Genomic DNA, 24,938 nt, shown 5'->3' with positions numbered 1-24,938 from the left:
CCAGGAATTTTGTTCAGGAGGAGCAACTACGAGTAGCATGAATTTCAGTAGAAACAATACAATGACCATTTTATTAGTCATTACAGTAACAAGTGAGAGTGCTAAAGACTAATTTTGAGAAAATTAAATCTAGTATTGATCTTTTAATAATATTTTCTTACACGTGTATTTATAAGTTAAGATTTAGTTATCATATATTTATATTCAAATAACTCCAATCACAACTTTGCTAAGAAGTTAGTACAAAAACAAAATCACTACCGAATTTAATCCTATTATGAGTGGCTACAACATTATAATCTTGGCAGGGATGGATATAGAACCGAGATGGAAGGGATGCGTTGATTAACTAGATGAAAGAAGAGGGAATTCTTGTAATACAATTAGTAGTAGTCCTCTGTTATTTTATTTTGAAAGTTTCAATTCCGAGCACTAATAACAACACTGGATAACTCGCGTCTTGCATGGGTGCCAGCTGCCCCATCATGTCGGATGTGAAATGCCGGACGTGCTTAAAGAGGACCCCATTGACACATTGTGTTTATCGTGGATGTCTTTTCTCATTTTATCCTTCTTCTTCTTCTTTTTGATTCTATCCTTTTAATCTTTAAACGAGTATGTGTGATGTTGAAGGAACAAAACTCAGACAATATGTAGAGTGATATAGCTCGGGATTGCAACGAAAAGGAAAGGAATAAAACTTGTCATCTACGTTGGTAACGTGGCAAGTTTAGATTCGTGGGAATTTTGTTGCATCAGGCTTCTCCCAATAAATCTGACATGTGGATCCCTTCACATTCATTGTCTTTGACTTAACTATTCATTTTTCTTATTTTGCAGGTGGGTCATACTCATCAGGTGCTGAGTCTGGCATCATGGTCCATTCATGGAAAGCTCCATACACAGCTGCTCTTGGTATCATCTATTAATTTACGACAAATTAACTATGTCTATAAAATTCTTTGATGTTCAAGTAATGCATATCGAAATAAAATTAATAGATAATATATCCCACTTGTAAACATCACACAGCGAATGTTTCCATATTTTAATATGCATAATTGACAGTAGACTCTGATACTTCCAAATTGACATTGTATTATAACTGGACAGCATGGTCAAGCCTAAAATTTACATTTACGGATTTACTCAATAATTTGGTCGAGCTTCTCCAAATTAATTTCTAAGTGTCTTTTTTTTTTATCACTATCCAATAAGAAAAAAACTGTGAATACGTCTCTTACCTATAATCTTTCTTATCGACACTTAATCACCGACAATTTATTGTAGCTAGTTTATTTTAATCAAGCCTTTTAATATTTTATCTTTTGTCAGTTCGATGACAAAAAGCCTACTACACAGTGTACATGTAATCTTATCTTCATATCTTTTTGTAATCAAGCCATAATTGTAAATGTGAATTCGTTTTATATATATTGAATAGCATTCTACATGCGTTACTCAATTTTGATTCAACAATGACAACAAGAGGAATGCTAGGTGCAATATTAAGTGGAAAAATAGCAATATATTTGGTATGAGAAAGGTGAGTTTATCTTAATCCTAGTCTAATTTTTTTTTTTTTTTTTTGAATCATGATCAATTAACTTGTCAAATCCTGAAACAGGCAATGTGATTCTCTGAATTATTTTGCATCCTAGGCTGGCTAGCTGTAGCATTTGCCAAGATTCCTTCTCCGGTTTTTCTTTCTTTCCCAACAATTGTCAAATAATGGAATTGCTTTCCTCCATTAATGAATTGACTGATTCATCATATAATATGCCTGTATTCTCAAAACAAAACAACTTTTGACGTTTGCAAAAAAAAAAAAAACAAAAAAAGCAAAAGAAAAATCCGCTCTTTGAATACGTTGCTCAATCTATCTTACACAATTGGTGCATGTCACATTATAAGCAATCGCAATAATTTTTTGGTCAATCTATGAAATAGTAGGGTCAAAATAGGCAACTGGGTTATTGGGCTTCTAAATATTTTGTCCAAATCCAACCTCTAGGGATATTAACCAATATTTCTTACTGATGTGGGAGTTGATCCCTTCAATTTCCATTGACTGTACATTTTACTAAATAGCAGCCGTAGGATCTGCTGACTTTTCTTAATTAGTGATTTGTTCCCGTCAACTTGAGATGACATGCATTTCATTTTTCTTCTAAGCAAAGATTAAATCCTGTGATTGGAGATTTTCAATAACTAATCCCTTTATTGCTGAAGCAATGAATTAAGTTTGAAAAGAAAAGTAAAGATTAATTCCTTTGATCAGATGAGTTACGGATGTTTGTGAGAATTAAATAAATATCATTACCACAACGCCAAGAAATATTTACCGGTTGTTTGTTTCCTTAGACCTAATTTTTGTTGTTGTGATTAATAAATTCTCATGCATTATCACAAAAAGGAATAAAAACAAAGGGTGTTCAAATATATTATTATTACAGGCGACTATTAATATTATATGGTTGTCTAAAGATAAGGAGCTAGCAGAGTGATCAAGCAGCAAATGGAGAGACAGTGTGTAGAAGAAGGACTACTATCAAAGCCTGAGATCAATGGTACCACCAGTGACTGCAGCGACACGGCATCACCACCGTCGATGAGCAATTCCTGCGCCAGTATTTGCAGTTGTTTTCAGCACCTTAGTGGCTGTCTCCGGATTTTTTGGCTATGGAATTGCTGTGAGTTCAAAATTGTTTATGCTTAACATCAATGGGTTCGTCTTAGTTCTTGCACATACATACGTATGTATATATATAGACGTACACACGCACACATACATACAGTCATACGTATACATGCATATACATACACATACATACATACATCAGCTAGTCAGCTAGAGGGTACCGGAAAACTAGAATGCATATATGGGTGTTGTAAGAACCTTATTTAAGACTTTAATTTCTTGATAGAGGACTAAATGTACTCCAAAGAAAATGTATGAAATTCATTATCAAATTATGCTCTATTTTGATGGCTATTTCATTTTGACAAAAAAAGCAATAGATATTTAAGAGTGGGTTGTTTTTGTTTTTGTTTTTTTTTTCATTAATTTGGACAAGATGAGATACATATACTATATAAATAAGGGATTATTGATGTTAATTACAAAAGAAAAGTGATCAATTCTGCCCCATTAGAATATTTTCATTTCGAAAAGTGGAAAGAGGCTAGCCGTAGCTGGCCCGAAAAAAAGACAAAAACTGTCATATAATGAAGTTGCTTTCCTCCTCTGATTCATCGTGCAATACACATTTTATTCATAATACCCATACTCTTTTGACATTTAAAATAATATTTGTTCTTGAGTTAGTGAATCTACCTCACAATGTCATAACAGGAAACGGTAACAAGTTTTTGTTATTAATCAAAATGACTTCCTCATTACATTTTTCAAATTGTTTAGCACATATCAAAGATAAGGCAGGCATTTATAAATTAATAAAACAATCAAACTGTTCAAGAAATATAATGAAAAATTTAAAATATGGAATAAAGTGTAATAGATTTTAAGAAGTGATTTTTCATATGATCTATACAAAGAGTTGATCAAGTGCGCACCATCACTCTCCATACCATAAACACTTAGCAAATTCTCGAATAAGGAGTTTTGGATCCCACAAAATAGCTTTCTAATAGAGCGTTTGTCACATAGGGATGGCAAAATCCTCCACGGATTTGGGGCCCCATGGAGCCCCACCCCAAATGGGGAAATTTTTTAATAATTTTTGGGGAATGGGGTGGGGAGTGGGGGAAAAGTAATCCCCAAATTTTTAACGGGGTGGGGTTTGGTATTGCACTCCCCACCCCAATCCCCATTATATATAAATATGTTTTTAATTCTTATTTAATAATTTGTATTTTATCAACTATAATGTCAATTAATAATTTTTTTTTTAATTTTTATGTAATATAAATAGAATATGAATAAAAGAAAATTCTACAATATTTTTCAACTTTAAAACATTAATATATTTTCTTTTCTCTTTTAAGGTGCTGCTTTCTTTAAATATTTTTCACTTTTAATATCATTTTAAGATATTGTTTCAAATTTTTAGAGATTTTTTTAAAAAATTAAGTACTTTATAATATTGTGATGATTTTATCTTAAGTCTCTAATTTTTAATTTACTGAAATCATATTTTTATATCTACTATAAAATATGTAAATGGGGAATGGGGTGGGGATGGGGGAATCATTCCCCACGTGGGGATTCCCCATCCCCAACCCACTAAATTTATTGGGGAATGGGGTGGGGAATGGAGGCAAAAATTTTTAATGGGGTGGGGAATGGGGTAGGCATCCCCACCCCCACCCCGCCCCATTGCCACATGCGCCTTAGAGAGCCACTCGACGCACCTGATCAAATCTCATTCTATGCAAAACAATGAAATATAATTTGGGCCGAAATGGGCAATTGAGTCATTGGGCTTCTAAAAAATAAGGGGGTAAATAAATAAACGAATTAAATCGTAAACGAATTGGGTCAAAAATATGTTGATTTGAATTTAATTTGTTTATTAAATGAATTGAAATTTCAAGATTCGGATTTGGTTTGTTTATTAAACAAATGTTCGGTTTGATTTGTTTAATTTGTTTAGTAGAATTGAATCGAATCAAATATGGATTTGTTTACTATGCATTTATCCTATAACAAATCCATAAAGAATCGGATTGAATATGAATTCGTTTACAAAAATATAATTAATAAGCAAAAATTAAGGAAAATAAAATATTAAAGACCATAAATTTAACATCTTATAAAATACAAACTTATTATCATTTAGAATTACTATATTAGCCCTCAAACTTCAAATTTTTTTCACACATATTTAAGGATAAATAAGTAATTTAATGAAACTAAAAATAAATGAATTTGAAACGAATGGATCGTATTCGATTCATTTATTACATATTTATTAGACGAATCATAAACGAATAAACGAATCAATGTCCTCAAATACAGATTTGATTCATTTAATTAGCAAATCAATTCGAATTCATCCATTTATTAAACATATCAATTTTTTCAAATCCAAACCCATTTAGTTCGCATTGAATCGAATCGTATAAACAAATCCTAACCGAGATTGCCACCCTTACTAAAAACCAAATGTAGGATAAGTTGACTTTTACCTAATTAGTGACTCTTTGTAATTGAGCAGGTGGAAGACTCATCACCTGTAAAGTTTGGCATTATGGAAGAGTCGAGTCTCTCTATAGTAGCTGTTGTATCGACTATTACTCTACAACAAATTAATCCTGCTTATAAAATTATATGATGATCATCAAGGAATGCATATCAAATTGACATTAATGGATAATCTTAGTTGCAAACTCACATGTCTTTATGTATTATCTCATGCGTGAACGTTTATACTTTTTGAAATATAAATTTGAGAACAGCTCTAATTATTATTACTATATTGTGGCTAGATCAAAATCCATATTTACTCATTTATGGATGAGAAAATTTAACACTTGCCGCCTCTAATTTAATATTCTGCATGTAGTACTCAATTTTTGGTTCAATAATGACAATTGAAGAATGCTAAGTGCAATGGTAAGTTGAATAGTAGACATCCTTTGTAGGAGAAAGGTGATTTGCTCGTAACCCTAGTCCAAAATTTCAAGTCATTTTACCCAATTAACTTGTAAAATCCTAGAGCAAACAATGTGGCTTTCTGAAATATTTTGTACCCTAGTGTCATGGGATGAGTATAATGTGCAGCAACCCATGCAATACTTAGACAACTTCTACCATAAAAGTTACTAAATAAGCCTATTGAACTTTTCAAGTTAGCCAAGCAAGGATGCTTGTATGAAAGCTTGAGAGAAGAGAGCAATATGATCAAGGCAAATTTTATTACTCAAAAAAGAGAATACAAAAGAGTTTTACAAGGATGCTTGACTTACTTGGTATGTGGTGTGATGTTGAGTAAAATAGTAGGTGCCATGCCCATTTATAGAGGGACTTGCCTTGACCTACAAAGTTCCACGCAAGTTGCCTAAATATCCACTAGGTTCTAGAATACATAAGTGTAGAATTATCTAGATATTTACAAGTTGTAGAGAGTTGTAGAGATTTCTAGAATCGGGTTGGGCTTGCTCACTTTAGCTTGTAAACTTTGGGTTGTCCGCTTACTAAGCGCACCACCGGTCACTAAAGTATGAGGTGGCCCACAACTAAGTGCACCCTACTATTGACGGCATCCTGCCTTTGTGGACTTTTATTGAGCGCACCTTGGCATGCCAATTTAGCCTCCTTTTGTGGCAAATTTGAGTGGCTCGTGACACTAGGTTGGCTTACTATAGCATTTCCCAAGATTCCTTCTCCTCTTTTTCTTTCCTTCCTCACAACTACTCTTTATTACAAATCATTTACTAATTAATAAAAAATAATGATCATGAGCCTAGTATTTAATTCTTGTTATAAGGATGCTTTGTGGCTGGATTTGGGAAGATTGTTTATAGGATTCAGAATTGGGATTATTACTTATGTCGTAAGATCAGAAATGTTAACATTTCACATATAATTGATGATTTAATTAAATCTATCACATAACTTGATGATAATTTTTCCAAAACAGATACTTGTATATGTAGTAGAAATAACACCAAAAGATTTTCATGGAGTTTTCATAGCATTCCATGAGGTGACTTGGTATCATAATGTATGAATTTGACAAGCTTGTTCTTCGTTCATTAGTAATTTTTTTTTTAAATTTGTCATGTGTGCAATTGATAAATATATTTGGCTTTGCACTGATATTTATCGTTGGAAATGTCATTCCCTGGCGTATCTTGGCTTTAATCGATAATTTCTTTACAGCATGTATTATGTTATGTTGGAGTGTGTTTTAAAGTTTCAAGGTATTGAGGGTGTAAATGTCTAATCACAGAGTCTTGCGGGTTGGTGCGTGTTTACAAGGTTTACAGACTTTACCATTAGCGGGAAAAGTTGTGACAAAAGAAGCTGCCATGGCCAACAAACTTTGTTAGCTACATTTGACTTACTTGACCCTTTATGGGTTTACAAGCTGGTCATTAGGCAGATTTTGTAAGATGGCATCTCGCAATCTAGAGAGAGTTAGGGAGTGAGTAATAGCTCTTCTTGGAACTTGTAAATTTCTATTTCAATTTGGGTTCTTTATAATCAACAATATGAAAAGGAAGTTCATTCTGTTCTTTGAAATTAAGATCCTTGTTCTGTGTTTGTGTGTTGTGTGTTGTTTTGGATCTTGGACTAATATTCGTTTATTTTTGCTTTAATTCTTGTTTGTTTTGTTATCACCTGTTAAGAGCAAATCATCAGTGTTAGATCTTGGGGTTCAATTGCGTTGTTATCACTTGTTAAGTTCAACTGGTCACAACATGTTAATTTGATCAAAACATAGTTTAGTATTTCAGGTGATATTCCATGTCTATTGCAATTTGTAGGTTTATTTTTCATTCAAGAGTCTCCCAAATGGCTAGCAAGCTCAATTTAGGACATTGTTTGATATGTAATAAATTTTTTGTGAAAACATACTAGGGAGAAAACTTTTGCTGCAGTTAAAAAACTAGTAAAGAAAAGGGGTTTCAAACTGCTATGCAGAATCTCAAGGGAAAGAATACTGATATTTTGCAAGAAGCAACTGAAATTGGAGTATGTATTGTTGATGCGAGATTCTGGTGTATGCTCGTCCGCGACCAGGATCTCTCCTTAACTCCCAAACTCACGACCAACCGAGGGTACTTCACGTAACTCTTCTAATCGAGAAGAGCTATGCCTCCTATGACTTTACTTAGCAGACTCATGCGCACACAAAAACTGGTCAGAGCAAGCTGGGAGTTTTCCCGGCATAAACTCTCCGATGCTTAAGTCAGAAATTTAGGTTTACTTTTTGGAAAACTCAGCCACTGATCTTGTGGCTCTTTAATGATCTCTTAGACAGTAGAATACATATGAGTTTTTCTCTCGTTTTCCCATAAATGCTCTTTTTTCTAAAGTTCTAATGTAAAAGTGTCTAAGCCATTTATGTTTGTTGATTACCTCTTTTATAGCCTTCTTACGAATTCGGCCCCCTACGATCCATGTCCATCACCTCCCCCAGCTCTCGAAAGTGGATGCTTGAATATCGTAGTTGCGGCTAAGTGGGTTTCGTGCCTGGATTTTCGGATAGGAGTGCACATCTTGTTAACCGTTATGGACTGGGTCTGCTGACCCCAATCTCCAGCAGGAAAGGCTCTCGGCTCCTAGTAGGAGGCCTGCACGTGCTATGGTCCAGAAGAGGGCGTCCTCGTGACTGAGCAGAAAATCCCTGCTCTTGGCTACCTGCTACCAGACTTCACCTGTCTGCTCACTTATAAGGAGGTCGGCTCCTCGTTTAAGGTATGGCTAGTCATTTCACAGTGCACCCTCAAACACCAGTCCCCTAGTTTCTGGTATTGGTAATGCAATGGACCAATACTAGAAACTCAATAATTCTGGCTTGCTCAGGGTAGGATACGGCTTCTTCACTTCGAGCGGAGGAACTGCTCGCTTTTTACACCCACCCCTTTTTTTCTCGGCTGCCAATAGCCGTTTTCTTTGAAGAGTCATGTCGCAATTAATTGCAGGCGATGTGGCAGGCATTCGTCTATTCATTTGAATTTCAAACCGATGGTTATAAAATCCTTGGAATTTGTGCCGTTAAATGCTAATAAACCAAAGGTTTGTGTCTCATTCGGGAACTTTAATCCTCAAAAGGAAATTTCATCTCTTGGCCTTCTTTTTCCTCTCCGGTGACTGAGTGATCTTTCTCCCCTGGAGTTGAAGCTACCTTTCTTGTCTCTATTCTGCCGGGCCACATCTGCATGTATTATTTCTATTTCCTCGGTCTTGGATAGTTGTAGAAAATTTCTCTTTTTTTTTTTTTTTTTTTTTAGTGGCGTTTGGTGGTATTGTTCTAGTCATAGTTTAGGGAATGTCAAAAGGAAAAGAGAAAGTGATTGAGGTTGATGATGACGAGTTAGACTTCGGCCTGGTCTACTCGCTGATCCCGCTTTTGACATCGCGATCCCTTTAGAGCCGATAAGATCTAGTGTAGGGACTAGTGCTAGGAGAATGTCTCTTGAAGCAACCACCTCACCCAGCAATAGCGACGATGAGGGGTCTTCTAGTTCGGAGGATACTCTGAGTGAGGACCCGGGTGAAGACTCTGGTGAAGTATCCTCACCAGGAGTATCGCGACCAGAAAAGAAAATGAAACTGGGGGGTAGAGCTCTAGCATAACATTGTGCTATTGACATCATGACCTGTATGACCACAATAGAGGACCTCGTGGAACTTCGAACTATTTACGACATCCCTGATGGTATACCCCTTAGAGTTCCAGGGAAGAAAGACACTCTCAGTCGACCTCCCTAGGGGTACGTTACACTGTTTCTGGAAAGCTTTAAATTTGGAATGAGGCTCCCCTTACAACCTTATTTCGTCCAAATGCTTGGTGGGTTACACTTTGCTCCTGGTCAACTTAACCCTAATGAATGGAGGGTACTTTCTGGTCTGTTCATTTTGTAGGACAAATGTAGTCAGGGTGAGCCTATAGTTAATGAGGTCAAACGCATATTCAGTTAAATAGCAGCCCCAAAGACGCCGGCTGGTATTGTTTCATGTCAAGTACCAAGACCAGGAAACCCATAACTGATCTTCCAACATGTGGTGGTAGCAATTAGAAGAGAAAATTCTTTTTCGTTGGGGGTCCCTAGGGTCAAGTGGCACAGATTGATGAGGAGAACGTTCGTGTCCCCTCCCGTTTCGTAGTTCCAGGTTGCTTGCTTGCTTTAGATGTCTTATACCGCCAGTTGTTCTGATAATTGACCCATTTCTAACATGGTCTTTGTTCGAGCTGTAAGTTCCTAGGGCGTCCACTACAAGCTCGAGCCTGAAGTACTCAAGCGGGTCGAGATTGTGTTGGCCAAATCCAGCCCGTGTAAAGACCTGTTGTCTACTCACAACTTGATCGAGTCTCACCTAGTACCCCTCGCTTATGAAATGGAGGACGCTGTGATTGGGGCTTTGAACAGGAAACGTCCTCGTCCCAATGCTGCCAAGCGAAACTACAACAAATATGCTCCCCCTGGAAAACGGGCCAACATTGCGGAGCAGGTCTCCCCTTTGAAGACTCTATCACCTCTTCCACCCAAGGCTGACGAAACTAATGGAACTACAAGTGGCGCTGATCCCACTGCTCCACTTCCACCAGCGGGGTTAAAACATCATTTGCCCGACAACCGACCAGAGCATCTGACCCCTTATATCAACGAGTTTTTTAGGCTCGTGAGCAAAAAGAACCTGGAGGATTTTAATGGCAGCACTCTAGGCAAGTTGGTTGGTGCTATGCAGTTCAGTGCTTTTCATCTTGGTTGCATGGCTACGTACTACAAAGTAAAGGTCGGCCGCTACGACCGAAAAATAAAAGAAGATATTCAATCAGCTAAAAGCAAAGCTGACGTTGCTGAGAAGAAAGCTAGAGATCTCAACCTTGAGAATTTAAAGTTGATAAAGCAAGCATCTCTCACGGAGGCAAAGGTTATCACTCTTAAAGAGGAGCTGAATAAGGTTAAAGAGGACTTGCATGCACAAAAGACTACCTACGAAAATTAGCTTGAATCCTTCGTACTTCTCACCAGACTCAGGCTTTGAGACTTTGAAACATTTACGTGCCTTACGAATCTTACTAAACTTATGATGTTCTACTCTCCTTCTCGTGGTCGAGCTGATTCTGGCAAGCTTGGCTCCTTGTCTCGCCATCGAGCAGGCTTTGAGACTTTGAAGCATTTGCGTGCCTTACGAATCTTACTAAACTTATGATGTTCTGCTCTTATTCTCGTGGTCGAGCTGATTCTGGCAAGCTTGGCTCCTTGTCTTACCATCGCGCAGGCTTTGAGACTTTGAAGCATTTACGTGCCTTAAGAATCTTACTAAACTTATGATGTTCGGCTCGCCTTCTCGTGGTCGAGCTGATTCTGGCAGGCGTGGCTCCTTATCTCACCATCGAGCAGGCTTTGAGACTTTGAAGCCTTTGCATACCTTAGGATATATATATATATATATATATATATATATATATATATATATTTATATATTGATGACAGCTGAATGAAATTCCTCCACACTTCATTGATTAATGAACTCAACTTACATGAAATTGACTAAACGTGAAAAACAAATAACAACAGGAATGAATAGAAATAACTCTTAAGCATTGTTGGGTCTTACTGTAAGTATTTCTTGAGATGCGCTACGTTCCATGGTCGTTTCACCTCGGTGGCTGGGTGGAGAAATTGGCAAAACTTTAGCAACTCATGCAACTCCTGGTTTTCTCCTGTGCGTCCTGGTGCATCGTCAGCCAGAAATACCCTTGCCTAAGAGCCTTGTAGGCAAGGGATCTTGCACCAGAATGGTTTCCACAAACTCTTTCATGCACTTCCCTCAGTATGTAATCTACATCGTCCGCGTCCAAACATCGAAGGAACGGCAGAGTATACCCTCGCCGATATAACACCCCATCAATTATTGTGTACCTCGACGCTTGAGCTCTGATCTTCCGCGCTTGTAACTTATCTACTGGTAACACCTTATCCCGGATGTACGAGATTATGGGGTCCATCCACGAGCACTTCTGTTCTATCTGCATCACCTCCGGATTTGGCTCGATACTGGGGCGGGACTTCACTTCCAAAGGGACCGACTTGGGCATTTTTGGGTCTACTACAGCCATTCTAGCCAGGATGTCTGCTCCATAATTCTCCTCCCTTGGAATTTCCACTACGTCCATCGATTCAAACTTCCCAATCATCTGTCTGACTTTCTTTAAGTATTGTTCCATCTTCCCATCTCTGGGCTGAAATCTTTCACTGACATGGTTGGCAACTAGTTGGGAATCAGTTCAGATTTTTACCCTATTCGTTTTCACTGCCTTAGCCAATTCTAGCCTCGCTATTAAAGCTTCGTATTCTGCCTGGTTGTTTGTGGCCGTGAACTCCAATCTAACAGCATAAGAGATCTCCTCATCTTCTGGGCCTTCCAAAACAATCTCTACTCCAGCACCCTGCTCCCCTAAGGACCCATCCACCGACACCTACCAAACCCGATCCTCGTTGTTGACTGTAGCAGCACCTGACTGGTCGAAACCTACCTCGGGCTCTATGAATTCTGCCACGAAGTCTGCCATTGTCTGGGCTTTTATTGCTACTCGGGGTTTATAACTTATATCAAATTCGCTCAGCTCTATGGCCCATTTCACTAGCCGATCAGAAGCATCCGACTTGTGCAGCAATTGCCACAGCGGTTGGTTTGTTATTACTGAGACAGGGAATGCTCGAAAGTATTGTCTCAGCTTTCGAGCAGTTACTACAAGAGCAAGTGCCCATTTTTCCAGCGACAGGTACCTGATCTCGGCATCAAGCAGGGCCTTGCTTGTGTAGTATATTGGATACTAAACTCCTTCTTCTTCTCTTACCAGAACTGAGCTCGTAGCATGATCCGTTACCGCTAAATATAGGAACAGCACGTCCCCCTCTCGTGGCATAGATAAGAAGGCTATTCGATGTAGAAATTGTTTTAATTTCTAGAAGGCTTCTTCGCATTTGGGGGTCCATTCTGTTTTCCTTCCCTTCCTTATCACTTGAAAAAAGGTTTGGCACTTGTCTGTCGCCTTGGATATGAATCGACTCAATGCTGCTAATTTCCCTGTAAGGCTCTGTATCTCTTTCAGGTTACGAGGGGATCTCATATGCACGATTGCTTGGATTTTCTCTACATTCGCCTCAATCCCCCGATGGCTCACCATGAATCAAAGGAATTTTCCCGATTCGACTCCAAAGGCACACTTCTCCGGGTTGAGCTTCATCTTGTATTTCCTCAAGAGCCCAAATGTCTCCACGAGGTGCTTGACATGCTTATTCGGGTTTTTCAATTTGGTTATCATGTCGTCTACATACACCTCCATTGTTCTTACAATCAGCGGCTCAAAGATTTTGTTCACCAACCTCTGGTATGTAGCACCCGCATTTTTAAGACCGAATGACATTACCCTGTAATAGAGTAAACCCTGGTTAGTAATAAACGTCGTGCTCTCCTCATCCTACTTTAACATTGGGATTTGGTTGTATCCCGAGAATGCATCCATGAAGCTCAGTAGACCATGCCCGACTGTCGAGTCAACCAGCTGGTCGATCTTTGGTAAGGGAAAGCTATTTTTCTGGCACGCCTTGTTAAGGTCAGTGAAATCAACGCACATCCTCCATTTGCCATTAGCCTTCTTTATTAGAACGACATTCGATATCCATTCGGGGTAGTTGACTTCCCAAATGAACCCTGCCTTCAAGAGCTTCTCTACCTCGCCATTTATTGCTTCGTACCTCTCTTGGTTGAAGCACCTTTTTTTTCCTTATTGGCCGAGCACCCTTCTTTATTGCCAACCTGTGGCAGGCCACCTTAGGGTCAATTTCTGGCATGTCATCATGCGTCCAAGCGAACACATCTGCGTGAGCCCGCAGACAATGCACCAGCTCCTGCTCCAGCTCTTCGTTAAGCCTCAACCCAATTCGAATTGTTTTTCTTGAGTCACCTTGTTCCAAGTTTACCATTCTCAGCTCCTCAATTGGCTCTTGTATGCCATCCTTAACTTCCACTCAAGTATCAAGCGATGTGATCTGCATTGCCTCCCTTGCTGCTGTGGAGTAACAACTTTGGACAACTCTCTGGTCTTCTTGTACCACCCCCATTACTTCATTCACCCAGTACTTGAGAGCTAAGTAGTGATTAGAGAGCACTGCTTTGCTCACCCTCAAAAAGGGGCGGCCTAGAATCATCTGGTAAGGGCTCTCTTCATCAACAACCACAAAATTCAGGATCATTGTCTTTTCTAACGGGGAGCTACCTATTGTGAGGGGCAGCTCGACTACGCCTAGAGGAACTAGCTTTCCTCCTCCGAACCCCTTCAAGGAGGTATTGGTGTGCTCTAACCTCATATTTGCTATTCTTATTTCCTCCAGAATTGACTTGAACACGACATCGACCAAGCTTCCTGTATCTACCAGGATTCGGTCAAACCTCTTACTGGCAGCGGTGGCTTTAATGACTAATGCATCATCTTGTGGATATAGAACTCCCTCTTCATCCTCATTTGTCCACATGATCGGCACCTGCTTGATTCTTGCTCGTTTGGCTGCTGGGGTGTTGAAGAACACTTCTTTGCTAGTCATGGCATACCTAACGTAATTCTTCCTCGATCTGTTGGAGCCTCCCGCATGACGAACCCACCATCAGGATAGCTCCATCTACGAACTCGTCCAGGTAGCGACTCCTCACTAAATCTTCCACCTGAGTTTTGAGATCCCTGCATTCGGTCGTGGTATGACCATGGGTGCCATGGAACTTGTAAAATCGCCCCTTATCTCTCTTGCTGGGTAGCTTTGCTATTGAAATAGGGGGATACAATAATTCCCGGTCTTTTATGGCCTTATACACCTCGTCTAGGGGCACCTTCAAGGAAGTATACCATCCATAATTTTAGCTCTGATCGATCATGTGCATTGCCCTTTCCCTGTGGGTGCCGTTTTGAGCTGGAGGGGGTACCGATGCCTCTGGTCTGCTAGTTCTCACACCGTGTAGGTGGTGAGCCATTGTGGGGTGATGATAAGGATGGTTGTATGTCTGATCATGTCTTCTCTAGGAATCTCTGGCTAGTGAGCGAGGAGGTTGCATCATGCTACACTGATATTGGGGTGGCCTCTGATGAGGTTGGTAGGAGGTGACCCGGCCTCCTGCACCGCCACCTGGGGCATGGTGGTTCTTCCGCTTAATTGGTTCGTTTCTCGGTAGGGCTCTCTTTTCTTTTCTCCTCAACCCTTCTATCTAGTATGTCTTGATCCTAGCTGTCTTTTTCTCCTCGATTTCTATGTCCCTCTTGGCCTGCTCATAGGCTGCGGAATATGACTGAATTGATGGACTCCTCAAGTTGTACCACAGGCGTCCTATCCTTACTCCTTCTTGTAGTCCCCTCAACGCTTGGGGATGGTTGAAGGCTCCTAGATCGAGGACAAAGTGATGGAACCTTTTGATAAACTCCCAAAGAGTTTCATCATCTCCATCATATCATCTTCAGGTGACATTGCCCCCAAAACTGCTCTGTAAATTCCTGGCACATCTGCTCGAATGTCTTTATGCTCCCCCGAGGAAGCTTCCGATACCACTCACGTGCTCGTCCCTCTAGAGACAGCGAGGACACCCTGCACCTTTGGGCTTGAGATAATCCATGCTCCCTAGTTATGTCATTGAAATGCGCTATGTGCACCAATGAATCGGTTCGCCCTGAGTACTTGAGGTCGGGGAAGAGGAAATCTCTCGGGATGACTGCACTCATGATTTCTGCAGAGAGAGTGGATTCACCATCGAACATTATCCTCCAACCGGGTGCTCTGCTCCATCCCTGCATGTCATCTATAATCTGCGCTAGTCTTCGCACTTTTTCCTCCAGCTGCATGGCACGACTAGGGTCACGTGCCGCAACTTAATCTCGTTCTTGCTCGACGTCATGCAGGTGTTGCCGGAGTTCCCTTTCATATGCATTCACAACTCTGTCATCATTATCGGAGACTTGCCTCCCTGGGGATTGATCTCCTCCTCCATGACTTCCTCCCCGTAGAGATTGGTTACCCACTTTACCACTAAATCTCCTGGTGGTTCGACCTCTCATCGTGTTACCGTTGTTCTTTCTGTCAACGTGCCTTGATGTTATCCACCATTTCTCATCCTTTCTTCTTTAATTCCCCTTTACTCGTTTCTCAACTCGTGTAAGATGGTTGTCAGAGTCTCCATCTGTTTTTCCATCTGTTCCATCCGCTCATACATTACTTTTTCTCGCGTTTCGTTAGTTATCTCTCTCAATGTCACAGACTCGTTAAGCCTCAAATCACCCCTTGGGCACTACCCCCACCTATGTCCATTGTCTCCCCACTCTTTTTCTCCTTCTTCTCTCTATTGATGGAAGCCTCAAAATGTTGATGCGAGATTCTGGTGTATGCTCGTCCGCGACCAGGATCTCTCCTCAACTCCCGAACTCACGACCAACCGAGGGTACTTCACGTAACTCTTCTAATCGAGCAGAGCTATGCCTCCTATGACATCTACTTAACAGAGTCCTGCGCACACAAACACTGGTCAGAGCACGCCAGGAGTTTTCCCGGCGTAAACCCTCCAACGCTCAAGTTAGAAATTTAGGTTTACTTTTTGGAAACCTCAGCCACTGATCTCGTGGCTCTCTAATGATCTCTTAGGCAGTAGAATACCTATGAGTTTTTCTTTCGTTTTCCCGTAAATGTTCTTTTTTCTTAAGTTCTAATGTAAAAGTGTCTAACCCCTTTACCTTTGTTGATTACCTCTTTTATAGCCTTCGTACGAATCTGGCCCCCCATAATCCACGTCCATCACCTCCCCCAGCTCTCAGAAGTGGATGTTTGAATATCGTAGTTGCGGTTGAGTGGGTTTCGTGCCTGGATTTTCGGATAGGAGTGCACATCTCATTAACCATTATGGACTGGGTCTGCCGACCCCGGTCTCCAACAGGAAAGGCTCTCAGCTCCTAGCAGGAGGCCTGCTCGTGCTATGGTCCAGAAGAGGGTGTCCTCGTGACTGAGCAGAAAATCCCTACTCTTGGCTACCTGCTACCAGACTTCACCTGTCTGCTCACTTATAAGGACCCGGCTCCTCGTTTAGGGTATGGCTAGTCATTTCACAGTGCACCCTCAAACATGTATAATCCCACTTTGTAGGTTAGAAACAGAGTTTAACTTCTTCTGGAGGGAAATTCAATTAATTTTTATTTTCCATTGTTTGTAGGATCACATCGAAATCTCTCACCAACACTGAGAAGTTAGTCTTTTGGACTTGTTCCAGAGGAAATTTACAAATTCACTCATTGTGAGCTTGCTGAGAAATACAAATGAACCTTTAATCTTTCTTTCATTATGATTTTCTGCATATTTGAATCTGGATTATTAGAACCTGTTTTAATTAGATTGGGGTTGGACTCATGTTCCTACAACAATTTGGAGGAATCAGTGCACTGGGATATTATACCAGCTCCATATTTGAAGGTGCTGGTAAATAGGCCTCCAGTGTTTTCTAATACTACTGATGATCTAAATCTCTACAGAGAACACGAAAAGAAAATGATGATACGAATGCCTGATGATTTGCTGCAGGTGTTTCCAGTAGCACTGGAAGTCGAGGAATAGCCATTTTACAGGTACTCTGACTATTTTTGTTACGTCAATATTCTGCTCTTTGAAGAATATATTTCTTTGACATAGTACAATGTCCTTTTCTTCCAGTTCCTGCAGTTATTACCAGTGTGTTATTGATAGACAAAGCTGGAAGAAGACCTCTTCTTATAGTAATTTGAACAGAAAGGAATTTATATCAAACATTTGATCTTGTTGTCAATAGGAATGGCCACCAATGTTTTGCAGATTTCAGCTAATGGGATGGGTTTCGGTTCCTTCTTTTTAGGACTGTCATTCTGCTTGAAGGTTAATTTGTTTAATCAAATTCTAAACTTTCCGATCATATTTACAATCCGCTTGTTGATTTATCAAGTTACATCTGAAAATTATTTCGTGTTTTTCTGAGCAGGATGTTAAGAACATGAATGTGGCCACTCCTATTCTGGCTGTTGCCGACTTTTTGGTAATTCATCATAACAACGAAAGCAGTAAACTTCTGCTAGCTGATTTTTCATTATTGTTAATTACTTTTCCTACAAGTTTTTACCATTAAAATATAATTTTGTCAACTAATTGCTACTGCAACCGGAGGAATGCTGTGTGCAACTGTCTAGGCAATGGAGTTCCATATGTTATAATGTTCAGAGATAAAATAAAAAAAAAAAAAAAAATCGCCTTTTGAAATGAAGCAGAAACTTCCATAACGATGTTTTCCAAATGTAGGTTTTGATTCACTCAAGGATATACAAAAATTTTCCATTTCAGATATTTTGCTATAAATGTAAAGGCTTAAGCTGGAAGCTTGGTAACTTTAATCTGCTGGTCATGCTCTTGGATTGTCACTTACTCTTTTACTCTTTTAACTTCATGATGCAATGGAGCTCAGCAGGTAAGACATACACACACAGCGATACACAAAACACACAAAATTAAAACACATATAGAAATGGACATTGATTCAAAATGAACATTAATGTGTTATTTTGGGCTGCACAAGTACTCCAGGAACGTTTTTCTTCTTCTCTGGCATTTCCTTTTCGACTGTTCTGTTCGTTGCAAAGATTGTCCCGGAGACTAAAGGGCGAACGCTGGAAGAAATTAAAGTCTCAGTTAGTGCTTCTGTAATGTGATTTATAAGATATAATCAAGAACTTGAGGTGTTGGAAGTTGTATCGGTCATTGGTTTTTACATTGCATAGGAGCTAGTGTCCTGTATTCTCTGAATGATTATTATTTATTACAGCTCTACTGCATTTCTCAAACAAGAGAAAATTTCACTGATTCATTTGCATGCTAATAGTTCATCATATTGAAGATCACTTGTAGAAAGGGTCGGGGGGCTATAATAGGGAAAAAAAAATTCTGTCGGGGCCAAGCATAAGACATACATCTAAAAATGAGGACCATATTGAAAGGCAAGAAGATTTACAGGGTCCCTGAGCATATATATTTTAGACCACTTGCACCTCACGAATAGGCAATTTTTAAAGTTAAGTCCACTGTTTAGTTGGGGCAACGGAAGAGGGAAGGGAAATAGGAATCATGATTCCACCGTTTGGTTAACAGGATCTGGAATCATTATTTGCCCCATTTAGTGGAATTGAATTCTTTATTAGTGGAATTCTTTACCGACCATTATTATAGCTTCAGTGCACGACTTTATATCCCAAATTAAATCTTTTTTTTTCCTTCTTTTTTGGGGAAATAATTAATCTAGATTATTCTAAAATGAAGTCATGCACCACAAGCTAAATTTGGGAGTATTAACTAATCCAAAATGCATAACACACTTTATCAAAGATTAGGTAGACTGTAACATCAATTATGAAACTTTAGGTGGGCTCAATTTCTTCTATGCTTCATCCATATATTTGGTAAAAGAATAAGAAAAAGCCAGAAAGTTAAATAGAAAAACTCTTGCGCATACCTTAATTTCAAATATATAATAAATGAAGTACAAACTTGATATGACATGCGTTTCATTTTTCTTTATGAACTTCACCAAAAGTCTAAGCAAAGATTAATTTCTGTGTGATTGGAGGTTTTTCAATAATTAATCCCTTTATTATTGGAAGGAAGCAAACAAGTTTTGAAGGAAAAGCAGTGTTACACATGGGGTACGTATATGAGAATATTTATTATAAATTTACAACACCAAGAAATACTTGCCGGTTGCATCTGTTTGTTTCCTTAGAGAATTAAGCTCCTAATTTTTTATTGTGATTAATAAATTCTAATGCATTATCACAATAAGGAAGAAAATAAAAGGGTGCTCTTCATATACTTTATTACAGGCATCTAGCAGAGGGAGGAAGATAATGGAGAGACAAATTAGTGTAGAAGGATTACTAGCCAAGCCTTATCAGAACTATGGTACCACCAGTGACTGCGGCGACATGGCATCGCTGCCTTCAATGAGGAATTCCTCCGGCTCCGACGCCACTACTGCAGTTGTTGTTTTCAGCACCTTGGTGGCTGTCTCCGGCTCTTTCTGCTATGGAATTGCTGTAAGTTCAAAAAAGTTTATATTTGCTCAACTTCAAGTTGGTTCATCGCTTAGCACTCTCACATACATACATGCATGCATGCATACGTACCTACATACATAAATACATACATATACATGTATATACACAAGCTAACAAGTCAGCTAGAGGACTGAAATGGGTTATTGATGTTGCATTAAATTAAGAACCTTATTTAGGACTTCAATTTCTAGTAAAGGACTGAACTTTCCAGAGAAAATCTTTGAAATTAACAAATTATCTATGCTCCATCTACTTTGGTGTGGGAATTCCATTTTGACCAAAAGCGATTGAGATTTGAGAATACAGGTATGTTTTTGTAATTGATGTTGATGAATACAGAAAAGTGACCAAAATTTGGCCACCAATATTGGAGTTTGTCACATGCCCAGCTGCTGGCGGACAAAAGTTGCCAAATAATGGAGTTGCTTCCCTCCATTAATAAAGTGACTGATACATCATTTCATATGCTTTTATTCTCAAGACAATAACTTTTTAAAAAAACATCCTTTCTTTAAGAACGTTGCTCAATCTATCTTACACGTTTGTTACATGTCGCATATTTTGTCTAAATCCAACCTCTTGGGCCACCCACCAATTTATCTTACTGATGTGGGTGTGGATCCCTTCAATTTCCAGTAACTGTCCACATTACTAAATACCATAGGATCTGCTGACTTTGACCTAATTAGTGATATTTTATCAAAAATTTAATAATGTTGCAGGTGGGTTACTCATCACCTGCCGAGGCTGGCATCATGGAAGACTTGGGTCTCTCTATAGCAGCTGTTAGTATCGACCATTACTCTACAACAAATTATTCAATCTTATAAAATTTCCTTTGATGATGATCCACTAATGCATATCCCTTTGATGATGATCCACTAATGCATATCAACATAACATTGCTAATAATATAATCATACCTGTAAATTCAGCTGTAAATATCCGCGCATTTTAATATATAAATTTGAGAATAGAATAGACTGTCCATTTCTAATTTATACACAGTAATGTAATAAGACGAAAATCCCTATGTACTCAGTTATAGAGAAAATTTTATTAATGAAACATAATTTGGCTGATACTTTTTCTTGTTCAAATGACTTGGTACTTGTTGACATCAATTTTAATTTTTATGCTGGCATTCTGCATGCAGTACTCAGTTTTTGGCTCAATAATGACAATTGGAGGAATGCTAGGTGCAATACTAAGTGGAAAAATAGCTGATATATTTGGCAGGAGAAATGTAAGTCCCTTAATTTTAGTCTAGCTTCAAGTCCTTTTGGACACCTTGTGATTTGGTTGTATGATCATGAAGATTTTCGTATATTTAGAAATGGTCACATTGGGCCTTTTCTGAGACACACAAACACTCTTTCATACTCAGAAACGAGCAAGGTGTCCCCTTAACTGTTCATCAAAACACAGGGTGTCCTTGTCCTTTGCCCTTTTCTCAATTAACTTATAAAATCCTGAAGCAGGTAATGTGGCTTGCTGAATTAATTTGCACCCTAGGCTGGCTTGCAATAGCTTTTGCTAAGGTTCCCTTCTTTTCTTGTTCTTTCTTTCCCCAGAATTTCACTTCATTTACTAATAAAATAATGATGGATAATAATTGGCTTCTGATATTCTTGTGGCAAGGATGCTTTGTGGCTGGATTCGGGAAGATTGCTTATAGGATTTGGAGCTGGGATAATTTCTTATGTGGTAAGTGCATTAAATGTTAGCATTTCACATCTGCTGATTATTTAAATTAATTTGTCACTTAATGATATATAGTTGCTTATTTTCTGCCAAAACAGATACCTATTTATGTAGCAGAAATAAGTCCGAAAGATTTTCGTGGAGTTTTTACAGCATTCCATCAGGTGACATTGTATCATAATGTATGAATTCGACTAGTTAGCTCTTTGTTTATGACTACATAAAGAGTTTAAATTTTTTCGAGTTTACAGTTGATGAATACATTCGGCTGCTCCCTTGCATATTTCTTTGGAAATGTAATTCCCTGGCGTGTCTTGGCTCTAATTGGTAACTTTCTCTACTGTATTGTATTGATTTGATCTTGAAAGTGTTCAGCAGGATTCACATTCTCTTCTGTATTTATTTATCAGGCGTTATTCCGTGTGTATTGCAACTTATAGGTTTATTTTTCATCCCCGAGTCTCCTAGATGGTTGGTAAGTCCAATTTAGCACATTGTTTATATTGTTGCCATAAAACATACTGGAGGATAAATTAATGAAATGCGTGAAGAATAAAATTTTTTGCAGGTAAAAATTGGAAACGAAAAGGAGTTCGAAACCACTCTGCAAAATCTCAGGGGAAAGGGTGCTGATATATCTCAAGAGGCAGCTGAAATTAGAGTACATTATAATCCGACTCTTTAGTTTTTTATAGAGAGTTTAACTTCAACTAGAGGGAAATATAAGTAATGCTCTTTAACAATAATTTATAGGACCACATCGAAATCTCTCAGAAACATTCAGAAGCTAGACTTTTAAACTTGTTCCAGAGGAGATACGCAAATTCACTCATTGTGAGACTTATACAAATGAATCTTTAATTCTCTTGTTTTTATAATTTTGGCCTATCTGAATAGGGAACTATTGAGATCTGTTTAATTAGATTGGAGTTGGCCTCATGTTACTACAACAATTTGGAGGAGCCAGTGCAATGGCATATTACACAAGCTCCATCTTTGAAAAAGCTGGTATATTGGCCTTCAGTGATATCGAACACTTTTGATGATCAAAAACAGTAAGAGGATCACTGAAAGAAACTGACAATACGAATGCCTGATTTTGTGCAGGTGCCTCCGGTAGCATTGGAAGTAGAGGAATAGCCATTATACAGGTATTATCTAGCTTCTTATAATGTAAATTCAAGATTCTGCCAAACGAATTTATCACGAGTACATGTTCTCTTTTTTCAGATTCCTGCGGTCATTACTAGTGTATTATTGATGGACAAAGCTGGAAGAAAACCACTTCTCATGGTAATTACAACATCAAGGACTTTGTTTAAGATGTTTGATTTTGTTGATCAACGAGGCTATGAGAATGGTTACCAATACTTGTAGATTTCAGCTTGTGGGATGGCCTTCGGTTGCTTCCTTATAGGATTGTCATTCTACTTGAAGGTTTAATCAAATTCCAAAATTTTCATTTCAAAGATATGTCATTTGCTCCACTATTTTTCTAGTTATGTTCCAGAATTAGAGAGTATTTTTCTGACCAGGAAGTCAAGAATATGAATGACGCCGCTCATATTTTGGTGCTTGTCGGCTTTATGGTACTCCATCTTGACAAGAAAGAAATTAACTCCTGCCGATTTTTCATGATTATTTTTGCTTTAAATTTCAACCTAGTTACGTACAAAGAAAAGTGTGTTTGGAAACTAATCAACTCTGAAACCAGGGGTGTTCTGCGTTTAACTCCATAGGCTTGGCAGGAATTCCTTTTGTTATAATGTCAGAGGTAAAGAACCTTTCAATTTCATGCAAGGTGGTATGGATATAGATTTTGATTCATTCAAAGAATGTATTTTCCTTTCAGATATTCCCTATAAATGTAAAGGCCTCAGCTGGAAGCTTGGTAATTTTAATCTGCTGGTCGTGCTCTTGGATTGTCACTTACACTTTCAACTTCATGATGCAATGGAGCTCAGCAGGTAAGACACACAAATTAACACAGAAATGGACATTGATGTTAAACATTTGATTTTGTTGGCTGCACGACTGCAGGAACATTTTTCATCTTCTCGGGCATTGGCTTTTTCACTGTCCTGTTTGTTGCAAAGATAGTTCCGGAGACTAAAGGGCGAACACTGGAAGAAATACAAGACTCGATTATTACTTCTTTTGCTGGATTAAGATAAAAGATAGAACTTGATGTATGATAAGTTGTATCAGTCGTTTGTGCGATGAGAGAATGTAGTATATTCTTCGAAACATAATGAACAGAATTTACACAAATAAAGGATTTTACTGAGTTGTGCAAGTATATGAAGGATTTATAGGTTCCTATATTCATTTTCAGTGGTCAATAAAAGACTAATATGATTATGAGAAATGGAATTTACAACAGTAACGAACAATACAAGAAATTTTGTATGAAAACATTCACTACACCGAAGATGAATCCAATAATGTACAACAATTCAGCCAAACCAGGTTATTACACTTGATACTCTAATTGCAGTAGAGTGATGTTGATGTATTACTGAGAAGACTTTATAATTGATATTTGTATTTCTTCAAGTGTTTGTCCCTTGGTCTCCGGCACCAGAAATACAACGAATAGGACAGCTGCAGCACAAATGACCCAGAATATAGAAAATGTTCCTGCCAGAGTAGCCAGCACAGACTTGTATAAGCAACAAATAGAGAGCAAAAGGAAGAAAGAGGATTGAGAAGTGGGAAAAGTATAAGCATTGGGATTCAGATACCTATTGTGCTCCATTCCATCATGGAAAGGAAAGTGTATGTAACTATCCAACTGCTGCAGTTGTGGAGTTGAATCACCAGGCTTCCTGCTGAACCTTTGATGTTTATAGAAAATATCTGAAAATTGGAAGTTCAGTGGCTTATTTATCGACTCCTGTTGAGATATTAGTGAAAAGATGTAGAGCTAGATAATGTAATCATATACCTCGGACATTATGACACTTGGTAATCCTCCCATGCCTACTGAATACAATACACTAAACCCCTGGTTATACATTCAGCGTCAATGAGTTACATTTTGCATCGATTTGATAGACTAAACAATTGAAAAAAAAAAAAAAAGCCATATATTTACAGCAAGCCCTTTAACGTAAGCTTACAATATATAGAGACAAGTTTCCTTTTTCTACATATTTTAAATTACCATTATGCCAATGTATGCCAGCACTGGAGTAACCTCATTCCAATGATTTGTGTCCTGCGTATAAATATTTTAAGCAAAGATCATGAATATGTCAAACAGGACTGGAAACTAATGCAGAAGTGTCTAAATTTTGTTCTAGAAGTACCTGCAAGCAAAATGCCAAAGCTATAATACTGAGACTCAAGCACGACCCGATAGCAGAAGCCTGAAAATATTAAGAATATATGTATACACCTTCACCATAAACTGGCCATCCTATTGAATCTTCC

General features: G+C 38.5%; 1 protein-coding gene and 2 pseudogenes across 1 annotated transcript; 2 read left to right on the top strand and 1 right to left on the bottom strand.

Moving 5' to 3' along the window:
• Positions 1–1,478: 1,478 nt before the first annotated feature.
• LOC112098163 lies at positions 1,479–18,401 on the top strand (annotated as a pseudogene).
• Positions 18,402–19,700: 1,299 nt separating this feature from the next.
• On the top strand, positions 19,701–23,677 carry LOC18041688 (sugar transporter ERD6-like 5). Its single transcript, XM_024184377.1, has 18 exons — positions 19,701–19,778; positions 20,522–20,584; positions 20,956–21,045; positions 21,281–21,340; positions 21,441–21,506; positions 21,602–21,667; positions 21,755–21,830; positions 21,914–21,978; positions 22,072–22,164; positions 22,257–22,337; positions 22,427–22,511; positions 22,611–22,654; positions 22,734–22,796; positions 22,881–22,940; positions 23,039–23,092; positions 23,218–23,277; positions 23,356–23,470; positions 23,544–23,677. The coding sequence occupies exons 2-18, from the start codon at positions 20,555–20,557 to the stop codon at positions 23,675–23,677; spliced, it is 1,242 nt and encodes a 413-aa protein (XP_024040145.1). The 5' UTR covers positions 19,701–19,778; positions 20,522–20,554.
• A 241-nt stretch (positions 23,678–23,918) lies between these two features.
• LOC112098162 overlaps positions 23,919–24,938 on the bottom strand; it is a 14,678-nt pseudogene continuing 13,658 nt past the window's right edge.

This window comes from Citrus clementina, unplaced genomic scaffold (assembly GCF_000493195.1).
Source record: "Citrus clementina cultivar Clemenules unplaced genomic scaffold, Citrus_clementina_v1.0 scaffold_5, whole genome shotgun sequence".
Lineage (NCBI taxonomy): Eukaryota > Viridiplantae > Streptophyta > Magnoliopsida > Sapindales > Rutaceae > Citrus > Citrus x clementina.
Note: the sequence above shows the minus strand (reverse complement) of the source record. Positions and strands in the feature narration are given on the sequence as shown.